Here is a 12,096-nt window from a genome sequence, read left to right as displayed (position 1 = left end):
TCCCTTAAAACCGTCCACAAGCTCATTGATCATCTTTCTGGGGCTGCCTTCTTGCCGAGGCGACAATGACCGACAGCGCGCAACAGCTGACCAATCAGCATGCAGGGTGTAATGCCTAATTTGGATTTAAAGCCGACCTTTTCACATAGGCGTTCCTTCATAGAAGAAGAAGCAGTTTGATTGTCAATCAGGGCCAGGTGAGGGAGCCAGCGCTCTGGCTAGAGAAGTGGTGGTGGCAAATCGAGGAAAACAGGAAGTGGGAACCAAAATAAGAGCGCTGGACAGGAAATACAACCAAGTACAAGAAACTGATGTTACCTGTCATGTGAGACCATGACATTATAGGTCGGAGGAACGAGACTTGATGGGTCGGCAACCCAAAATGTTGAAAGAGCCATATTGGACCAAAAATACAAAAAAACATCTTAAAAAATTAAAAGCCTTATATACAGTAAGTGTCATAATGAAGGCAACACATGATGTAAGTGTCTATATTAGCTATATTAGACTACTATCAAAATGACTTTAAAAGTTGTATATAAGTGCTATAATGAAGACAACACATGATGTAAGTGTCTATATTAGCTATATTAGCCTACTATCAAAATGACTTTAATAGCCTTATATAAGTGTTCTAATAAAGGAAACACATGATGTAAGTGTCTATATTAGCTATATTAGCCTACTATCAAAATGACTATGTGTCGCAGGCTGATGCAAATCTTCGTTGACAGAAATGTTGAAATGTAATATTTATTCTACACATTTTTACAACATTGGAAAACATTACTAAAACAGAGGCTTTTCAGAGGGTGTGACAACTCCTAGAAATTACTGGCTGAGAATGGCCAAAGGTAAAGATGTGTGTGTTCAAGTTGAAGGAAACGGAAACTACAAATAAAATGACTTCAAATATACCTAAAATACGAGGCATAATGATAAAATATGTCTGATTAGCACTCAACACAAGTAATAACATCAGCAAAGCTCACCTTTGTGCATTCACGCACAGCATAAAACGTTTGATGGACAAATAGAGACAAAGGAGAGGCATAAAAACACGTCTCTCTGTGGCAGCATCAAGGAAAGTAGTACATGTAAAAAAACTACGGTGTGTTCAAGGACTTCTGAAATTAGTACAAAATGGCGCGCGCCAAATACTTTCATCAGTGAAGCATGTTTAGTGTAAACAGTAGGATTTCTAACAATTAGGAAGGTTTGTGTCATGTTTATCCTCCTACAGAAAATATATTAAAACAAAAAATATATTTTTTCCTCATCTTTTTCCATTTTCATACATTTTTGAAAAAGCTCCAGGGAGCCACTAGGGCGGCGCTAAAGAGCCTCTTGTTGCTCGAAAGCCGCGCCTTGCTGAGCCCCGGTTTAGACTGCAGTTGCATCAGATGCATAATTACGGATTTTAAAGAAGTCGGAATTGTACTGTTCACATTGACATGAAAAAATCCGATATGTGTCACATATGGACCGATAAAATCGGAATTATGTGTGAAGATAGCCTATATATACTAAATAGGCAACATATATATATATACATATATATATGTATATATATATATATATATATATATATATATATATATATATATATATATATATATATATATATATATATATATATATATATATATATATTCACATCCGAATCACAATTTTCATTTACTCTGATTCAAAATAGAGTGATCATTTAAAAAAAAAAAAATTATTTTCAAGTATCAATTTTACATTTTTTATACCTATTCAGGCTTACTTGCGGTGTGTATACATCATATTTTAGCAGCCAAGAGGAGCTTTTGTAGCCTGTAACATGTTTTGAAAAGGTTGTATCATCATTTTTATACCTATTTATATTTTTCGAGAATTGTTTTGGATCGAAAATGGGGAATCAATTCTGAATTGAATCGTCACCCTAAAAATCGGAATCGAATTGTGAGACATTGTACGATTCACATCCCAACGTTAAATATGGTTATTTTCCACCTCGTCTGAAAAAAAATAAAAATAACGCTAATGTTTTATGGTGTGAAATTACTGCCAAAACTCCATAAACACTCAAAAACGTTTTTTACTGACACGCAAACAATGTTTTTCAATTACAAAACGATTCGTAAGTAAAAAAAAAACTAACTTTTTTGTGGATTTGCAAGTATAGAAACAAGTTTCCTCAATTAAAAAAACAATTTGCAAGTAAAAAAAAAACTAATTTCTTCAATTAAAAAAACGATTCGTAAGTAAAAAAAAACTTTTTTTTATGGAAGTGAAAAAACGATTCGCTAGCATAAAACCATTTTACTTCGGTTAAAAAAACAATTCGCAAGTATAGAAACAAATTTCTTCAATTAAAAAAATTATTTGCAACTAAAAAAACGATTTACTTTAATTAAAAAAACATTTCACAAGTAAAAACAAATAATTTCTTCAATTAAAAAAAACATTCTTTAGTAAAAAAATACTTTTTTATGGAAGTAAAAAAACGATTCGCTAGCATAAAAACGTTTTACTTCAGTTAAAAATACGATTCGCATGTATAGAAACAATATTCTTTGAATAAAAAATGATTCGCAAATATATAAACAATTTTCTTCAATTAAAAAAACGATTTAATTAAATTCAAAAAACGTTTCACAAGTAAAAAAAAAAAAATCTTCATTTAAAAAAACGATTTCTTTAGTAAAGCAATTTTTTTTGAGGAAGTAAAAAAATTATTCGCTAGCATAAAAACGTTTTACTTCAGTTAAAAAAACGATTCACATGTATACAAACAATATTCTTTAAATAAAAAATGATTCGCAAGTATAAAAACAATTTTCTTCGATTAAAAAACGATTTGCAAGTCAAAAAAACGATTTGCAAGTAAAAAAACAATTTCCAAGTAAAAACACGATTTACTTCAATTCAAAAAACGTCTCACGAGTTAAAAAAAACCATTTTCTTCAATTAAAAAAAAATATTTGCATGTACAGAAACAATATTTAAATAAAAAACGATTCGCAAGTATAGAAACAATTTTCTTCAATTAAAATAATGATTTGCAAGTTAAAACAATTTACTTTAATTATAAAAATGTTTCAGAAGTAAAAAAAAACTTCAATTCAAAAAACGTTTCACAGGTTAAAAAGAACAATTTTCTTCAATTAAAAAAACGATTTGTAAGTAAAAAAAAAACACTTTTTATGGAAGTAAAAAAACGATTGGCTAGCATAAAAAGTTTCACTTCAGTTAAAAAAATAAGGTAAAAACAAATATTTACTTTAATTAAAAAAACTTTTCACAAGAAAAAAAAAATATTTTCTTCAATCAAAAAAACATTTCGTAAGTAAAAAAAATTTTTTTTTATGGAAGTAATAAACGATTTGCATGTATAGAAACAGTTTTCTTCAATTAAAAAAAGTTTTACAAGTAAAAAAAATAAAATTCTCTTCAATTAAAAAAACAATTCGCAAGTATAGAAAAAAAATTGCAAGAAGAAAAGTTTATTCAATTTAAAAAAAGATTCGCAAATATAAAAACCATAAAAACAATTTTCTCCAACTACCAATTGCTGCTAAGTCAATTTAAGGCTAACAGACCTACTGTTATTTGCATGGTGCCGTCCGCCAAATATAACAAAGAAGAAAAAAATAAAATGACGGACAGAAAAGAGGGAAACAAGATCAACCTGTAAGTTAACCTCTAAGTTCACCCTCTCTTCTCTTCGCCATTTTACTCCCCACCCTGCTTCTTCTTCTTTGTTAGTTTTGGTGGATGGCACCATGCGCAAACAACAGTAGCTCTGGCAGCCTTAAATTGACTCAACAGCACCACCTGTCGTTGTAGAGTGCGAAATACGGGTGTTCTGAGTGGAATATTACTGCCTAAAGTTTTTACTTGCAGAACATTGTTTTTTTTGTTTTTTTTGACCTGCAAATATTTTTTTTTAATTGAAGAAAATAGTTTTTATACTTGCTGATCGTTATTTCATTTCATTTGGATACTTTTTTGTACAAAAAAAAATAAACACTTCATTAGAGCTTCTTTGCCAAAAAAGAAATTATGTGTTTTATTTATATGACTGGCAACATTCAATTAGGAAGTCAAACAGTGCGACCATTGCCTTTGTGGTAAATTGTCATAAATGTCATTGTTATACATGTTTTATGTACACTGTAAAAAAAAAAAAAAAAAGTGGATTTTATGGTTAAAAAAACCAGAATTTTACCATAAAATGTACAGTGATTTTTATAGCATATTACTTTAAATAGGGAATAAAAAGAGCCACCACTTTTTTTTACAGTAAAAAAACTGGTGGCTCACATGTTAGATTTCACTATAACGTTTATGGTGTTTTTTTCAGCATTTTATTCTGTCGAATGAGCTCTCATTTGTATTTGTTGCCCTAAAATCTACAGTTATTGTTTTTACGGTGTATTACTGTGAATGGAAAAACGATAAAACAGGTTTTTTTTTACGATAAACAATCTGAGTGTTATGGTAAAAAACAAACAAACAGTGGCATCATTTTTCCGTTTACATTAAGATGCTGTAAAAAAAAAAAAACAGTCAGATTTACAGTAAAAAAAACTAGCAGCTCAGCTGCCAGAATTGTATTGTAATATCTATTGTCATTTTTAGAAAGATTTGATGGACAACTTGTTTTGAAATTACCCCGGGTGGTTTTAAAATTTTTGCAATACAGTCTGCTGAAAATGATGGAAAGCGCCACTCTACGTCGCAACTGACGCTGTGGTCAAAGTTGGAATTGCCACAAAACACAATTTCAGATATTCAACACTCTACTGCCGTCTGGCAGCTAAAGTAAATATTGCACCCCCCCAATTTGTCACGTTTCATGTGTCAAGTATACCACGACCAATAGGGCCATATGAATCCCCTTCCTACTGTATAAGTCAAGCAGATATCTCAGTATTTGTTTTTATTTTAACAAAAAAATAATATTTGCAATGCATGTTGATATAATAACTGTTGCCTTATTAGATCATATTAAAGTTTAAAAGATATTCCAGCAGGCACAAGACATTGAAACAACGTTGAGAACTTGTTGAATTAGGTCCTGATGTTGAGCAACGCAAACATAACGTTGAAGCAACATGCTTTTTGACGACGTTTATTCAATGTCCGGTTGTGATGTTGATTGGACCATTGAAATTTGGTCATTTTCCAACCAATATTAGACAACACAAATACAACTTTGAAACAATATGCTATTTGACGATGTTTAATCAATGTCAGGGTGTAATGTTGATTTGACCATTGAATTTTGGTCATTTTTCAACCAATATTCTACAACACATATACAACGTTGAAACAACATGCTTTTTGACTACGTTTATTCAGTGTCAGTTTGTGACATTGATTTAACCATTGAATTTTTTTTCATTTCCCAACCAAAATTCTACAACAACAATGCAACGTTGAAAAAAAATGCTTTTTGACGACTTTTAATCAATGTCAAGTTGTGACTTTAATTTGACCATTGAAATTTGGTCATTTTTCACCCAATATTCTACAACACAAATACAACGTTGAAACAACATGCTATTTGACAATGTTGTGTCAGGTTGTAACGTTGATTTGATCATTGAGTTTTTTTTTTTCCAACCAATATTATACAACACAAATACAACGTTGAAACTACATTCTTTTTGGCAACGTTGATTCAATGTCAAGTTCTGACGTTGATTTGACCATTGACATTTGGTCATTTCCCAACCAATATTCTACAACACAAATACAACGTTGAAACAACATGCTATTTGACAATGTTGTGTCAGGTTGTAACGTTGATTTGACCATTGAGTTTTGGTCTTTTTCTAACCAATATTGTACAACACAAATACAACGTTGAAACAACATTCTTTTTGGCAACGTTGATTCAATGTCAGGTTCTGACGTTGATTTGACCATTGACATTTGGTCATTTCCCAACCAATATTGTACAACACAAATACAACATTGAAACAACATTCTTTTTGGCAATGTTGATTCAATGTCAGGTTCTGACGTTGATTTGACCATTGAAATTTGGTCATTTGCCAACCATTATTCTACAACAGAAATACAACGTTGAAACAAAATGCTTTCTATGATTACGTTTAATCAATGTCAGGTTGTGACGTTGGTTGGTCATTTCCCTACCAACATCGAAACACATGGAAAAACAGGTGTATTTGTACATTGAGACAACGTCGGGGTCCAACATTGTCTCAATGTACAAATACAACTATTTTTCAACAGTCGTAAAATCAACGTTGCATCAATGTCTTGTCTTGTTTTGTTTTTTTTAATTGTCAAACAACAAAAGCTTTTACTAATATAACTTTTGACAAAAATTATTCAATGTCAGATTGTGACGTTGATTTGACCATTGAATTTTGGTCGTTTTTCAACCGATATTCTACAACACAAATACCACGTTGAAACAACATGCTTTTTGACAACGTTGATTCAATGTCGGGTTCTGACGTAATTTGACCATTGAAATTTTGTTAATTTCCTAAACAATATTCTACAACACAAATACAACGTTGAAGCAACATGCTATTTGACGACGTTTAATCAATGTCAAGTTGTGACGTTAGTTTGACCACTGAATTTTGGTCGTTTTTCAACAGATATTCTACAACACAAATACAACGTTGAAACAACATTCTGTTTGACAACGTTGATTCAATGTCAGATTGTGACGTTGATTTGACCATTGAATTTTGGTCATTTTTCAACCAATATTCTACAACACATATACAACATTGAAACAACATTCTTTTTGACTACGTTTATTTAATGTCAGGTTGTGACATTGATTTGACCATTGAATTTTGCTCATTTTTCAAGCAATATTCTACAACACAAATACAACATTGAAACAACATGCTTTTTGGCAACGTTGATTCAATGTCGGGTTCTGACGTAATTTGACCATTGAAATTTGGTATTTTCCCAAACAATATTCTACAACACAAATACAACGTTGAAACAACATGCTATTTGATGACGTTTAATCAATGTCAAGTTGTGACGTTAGTTTGACCACTGAATTTTGGTCGTTTTTCAACAGATATTCTACAACACAAATACAACGTTGAAACAACATGCTTTTTGACAACGTTGATTCAATGTCAGATTGTGACGTTGATTTGACCATTGAATTTTGGTTGTTTTTCAACCAATATTCTACAACACAAATACAACATTAAAACAACCTACTTTTTGACTATGTTTAATCAATGTCAGATTGTGACGTTGATTTGACCATTGAATTTTGGTCATTTTTCAAGCAATATTCTACAACACAAATACAACATTGAAACAACATGCTTTTTGGCAACGTTGATTCAATGTCGGGTTCTGACGTAATTTGACCATTGAAATTTGGTAATTTCCCAAACAATATTCTACAACACAAATACAACGTTGAAACAACATGCTATTTGATGACGTTTAATCAATGACAAGTTGTGACGTTGGTTGGTCATTTCCCTACCAACATCGAAACACATGGAAAAACAGGTGTATTTGTACATTGAGACAACGTCGGGGTCCAACATTGTCTCAATGTACAAATACAACTATTTTTCAACAGTCGTAAAATCAACGTTGCATCAATGTCTTGTCTTGTTTTGTTTTTTTTAATTGTCAAACAACAAAAGCTTTTACTAATATAACTTTTGACAAAAATTATTCAATGTCAGATTGTGACGTTGATTTGACCATTGAATTTTGGTCGTTTTTCAACCGATATTCTACAACACAAATACCACGTTGAAACAACATGCTTTTTGACAACGTTGATTCAATGTCGGGTTCTGACGTAATTTGACCATTGAAATTTTGTTAATTTCCTAAACAATATTCTACAACACAAATACAACGTTGAAGCAACATGCTATTTGACGACGTTTAATCAATGTCAAGTTGTGACGTTAGTTTGACCACTGAATTTTGGTCGTTTTTCAACAGATATTCTACAACACAAATACAACGTTGAAACAACATTCTGTTTGACAACGTTGATTCAATGTCAGATTGTGACGTTGATTTGACCATTGAATTTTGGTCATTTTTCAACCAATATTCTACAACACATATACAACATTGAAACAACATTCTTTTTGACTACGTTTATTTAATGTCAGGTTGTGACATTGATTTGACCATTGAATTTTGCTCATTTTTCAAGCAATATTCTACAACACAAATACAACATTGAAACAACATGCTTTTTGGCAACGTTGATTCAATGTCGGGTTCTGACGTAATTTGACCATTGAAATTTGGTATTTTCCCAAACAATATTCTACAACACAAATACAACGTTGAAACAACATGCTATTTGATGACGTTTAATCAATGTCAAGTTGTGACGTTAGTTTGACCACTGAATTTTGGTCGTTTTTCAACAGATATTCTACAACACAAATACAACGTTGAAACAACATGCTTTTTGACAACGTTGATTCAATGTCAGATTGTGACGTTGATTTGACCATTGAATTTTGGTTGTTTTTCAACCAATATTCTACAACACAAATACAACATTAAAACAACCTACTTTTTGACTATGTTTAATCAATGTCAGATTGTGACGTTGATTTGACCATTGAATTTTGGTCATTTTTCAAGCAATATTCTACAACACAAATACAACATTGAAACAACATGCTTTTTGGCAACGTTGATTCAATGTCGGGTTCTGACGTAATTTGACCATTGAAATTTGGTAATTTCCCAAACAATATTCTACAACACAAATACAACGTTGAAACAACATGCTATTTGATGACGTTTAATCAATGACAAGTTGTGACGTTAGTTTGACCACTGATTTTTGGTCGTTTTTCAACAGATATTCTACAACACAAATATAACGTTGAAACAACCTTCTTTTTGACAATGTTTAATCAATGTCAAGTTGTAACGTTAGATTGACCATTGAATTTTGGTCAGTTTTCAACCAATATTCTACAACACAAATACAACATTCTTTTTGGCAACGTTGATTCAGTGTCAGGTTGTGACGTTAATTTAACCATTGAATTTTGGTCGTTTTTCAACCAATGTTCGACAACACAAATACAACGTTGATAACAACCTACTTTTTGACAATGTTTAATCAATGTCAGGTTTTGACGTTGATTTGACCATTGAATTTTGGTCATTTTTCAACCAATATTCTACAACACAAATACAAGGTTGAAACAACATTATTTTTGGCAACGTTGATTCAATGTCAGATTGTGACGTTGATTTGACCATTGGAATTTTGGTTGTTTTTCAACCAATATTCTACAACACATATACAACGTTGAAACAACCTGCTTTTTGACTATGTTTAATCAATGTCAAGTTTTGACGTTGATTTGACCATTGAATTTTGGTAATTTTTCAACCAATATTCTACAACACAAATACAACGTTGAACAACATGCTATTTGACGACGTTTATTCAATGTCAGGTTGTGACATTGATTTGACCATTGAATTTTGGTAATTTCCCAACCAATATTCTACAACACAAATACAACGTTGAAACAACATGCTTTTTGACAACGTTGATTCAATGTCGGGTTCTGATGTAATTTGACCATTGACATTTGGTAATTTCCCAAACAATATTCTACGACACAAATACAACGTTGAACAACATGCTATTTGACGACGTTTAATCAATGTCAAGTTGTGACGTTAGTTTGACCACTGAATTTTGGTTGTTTTTCAACCGATATTCTACAACACAAACACAAGGTTGAAACAACACTCTTTTTGACAACGTTGATTCAATGTCAGATTCTGACGTTGATTTGACCATTGAAATTTGGTCATTTCCCAACCGATATTCTACAACACAAATACAACGTTGAAACAACATACTTTTTGACAATGTTGATTCAATGTCAGGTTGTGACGTTGATTTGACCATTAAATGTTGGTCATTTCCCAACCAATATTCTACAACACAATACAACGTTGAAACAACATTATTTTTGGCAACGTTTAATCAATGTCAAGTTGTGACGTTAGTTTGACCACTGAATTTTGGTCGTTTTTCAACCGATATTCTCCGACACAGATACAACGTTGAAACAACATTCTTTTTGGCAACGTTGATTCAATGTCAAGGTTCTATTTGACAACGTTTAATCAATGTCAGGTTGTGACGTCGGTTTGGCCCCTGAAATTTGGTAATTTCCCAACCGACATGGAAAAACATGGAGAAAAAGATATCAGATATTGATGCACATTATTCCCAAATTTTTGTGGGGCCACATAAACAACCCTCAAAGAAATGTGACTGAAGGGGGCCGGAGCCCACTTTGCACGTATGCACGGCCCTGGCTTGACCTGCCAGTTTAAAGTCCCTCGGAGCAAATATGCCGTTTTTTATTTATTTATTCCAAGATCGTTGTGCATTTTGACGACTTTAAAGCACCCAACTTTCAACCACAGTCAATCACAATGTATTTTTGTCTCGTGCAAATGCAGCCATATTTCTTTTCTTTTTTTTTTTTCTTTTTTTTTTTTTTTCCTCCAATGCATCTCAATAATCCACGCAGCGTGACTCTCTCAGGTAACAACTCGCATGCACATCTGTTGCCGGCAGAATGAATGATAAAAAAAATTAAAATAAAAGAAGAGGAAACGATCGCTTGCAAGCCTTTTTGAAGGTGATGCGAGAATGCATGCACACGTAAATGTATGTTTGCACGCGGGGTTTGCGTGGATGGAAGCACGCGCGCGACTTACAAGGGCTGTTGGCGGAGAAGCGCGCCCTCCTGGACGGATAGGACTCGTTGTGGTCCAGCTCGTGGGCAGATGCGTGGAGCACCATCAGGAGGAAAAGTCCCGTCCTCAGAGGCATCGTCTTGCCGGCACAAATGTCACAAGTGACGGCAGCGAGGAGGCGCCTCCTGCTCCGCGGGGGATTCATCCAGCCCGCAAAAAATTACACGCAAAAAAGGGGAGGCTCGCACAAAGTAATGCGCTTCTTCTTCTTCTTCTTCTTCTTTCTTTCTTTTTTTCTTTTTTAAATTTTTTTTATTTTTTGTGGTTGTTGGTCACAAGACAGGACTCCTCGCCGTGCTTTGGACTTGCATGACAGGCAGACGGCACCGACGCCTCAGCGCTGCGTGGGTTTATATAGGAGCGCCGCACGCCACGAGAGCCCCGTGTGGACCAATCGCGAGGAGGCGTTCAAGGACCAAACAACCGCGCTCGCGTCGCCACTAATTGACAACAATCCTGCCGGAGAATGACCGCGGGAAATTGCGTCCACGCGGGACACGTGTCGGTGTGCTCCCGACAAGGCAGGTATCAAACTAGAGGCCCGGGGGCCAAGTCGGGCCCGCCGTGTCGTTTTTGTGTGGCCCCGCAAATGACGGCTTTATTTTTATTTGCTGAATGCATTCGCTCTTTTTGATGGGAAAAAAATGCATATATTTTAAACGTTTTTGTTATCGGACCATGCCAAACATGACATTATTATCAGGGCTGTCAAACGATTAAAATATTCAATCGCTATTAATCGCATTTAAAAAAAAATATTATTGTTATTTTTTTAATATATTTTTTAATTGTTTTTATTTTATTTTCATTATATTTTATTTTTTACATTTACATGATGCGGTTAATAGTAATCTATCATCATCTGTCATTATATATGTTTTCTCTTTCTCTTTTTGTTTTATTTTATTTTTTTCCAATATATTTAATTTTTTACATTTACATGATGCGATTAATAGTAATCTATCATCATCTGTTGTTATATAGGCTTTCTTTTTAAAGATTTATTTTTTAATCAATCCAACCAAATACATTTCTTTATGTTTTATTTTATTTATTTATTTTTTTACATTTTCATTACATTTTATTTTTTACATTTACATGATGCGGTTAATAGTAATCTATCATCATCTGTCGTTATATATGGTTTCCTTTTTTTCTTTTTTTAAACATTTTCATCATATTTTATTTTTTTACATTCAAATGATGTGTTAATAGTAATCTATCATCATCTGTCGTATATATATATATATATATATATATATATATATATATATATATATATATATATATATAGGGCTT

General features: G+C 32.7%; 1 protein-coding gene across 2 annotated transcripts in view; it reads right to left on the bottom strand.

The window, feature by feature from the left end:
* The window catches only part of stc1 (stanniocalcin 1), a 37,721-nt gene extending 26,611 nt beyond the window's left edge, over positions 1-11,110 (bottom strand). For both annotated transcript variants that reach the window (XM_061981044.1, XM_061981045.1), the window contains exon 1: positions 10,759-11,110. In XM_061981044.1, coding sequence (XP_061837028.1) covers positions 10,759-10,942 — 184 coding nt within the window. In that variant the 5' untranslated portion in view covers positions 10,943-11,110. The remainder of the gene's footprint in view (positions 1-10,758) is intronic.
* Positions 11,111-12,096: the final 986 nt, after the last annotated feature.

Source organism: Nerophis lumbriciformis, linkage group LG20 (genome assembly GCF_033978685.3).
Source record: "Nerophis lumbriciformis linkage group LG20, RoL_Nlum_v2.1, whole genome shotgun sequence".
NCBI lineage: Eukaryota > Metazoa > Chordata > Actinopteri > Syngnathiformes > Syngnathidae > Nerophis > Nerophis lumbriciformis.
This window is presented reverse-complemented; position numbering and strand designations above follow the sequence as displayed.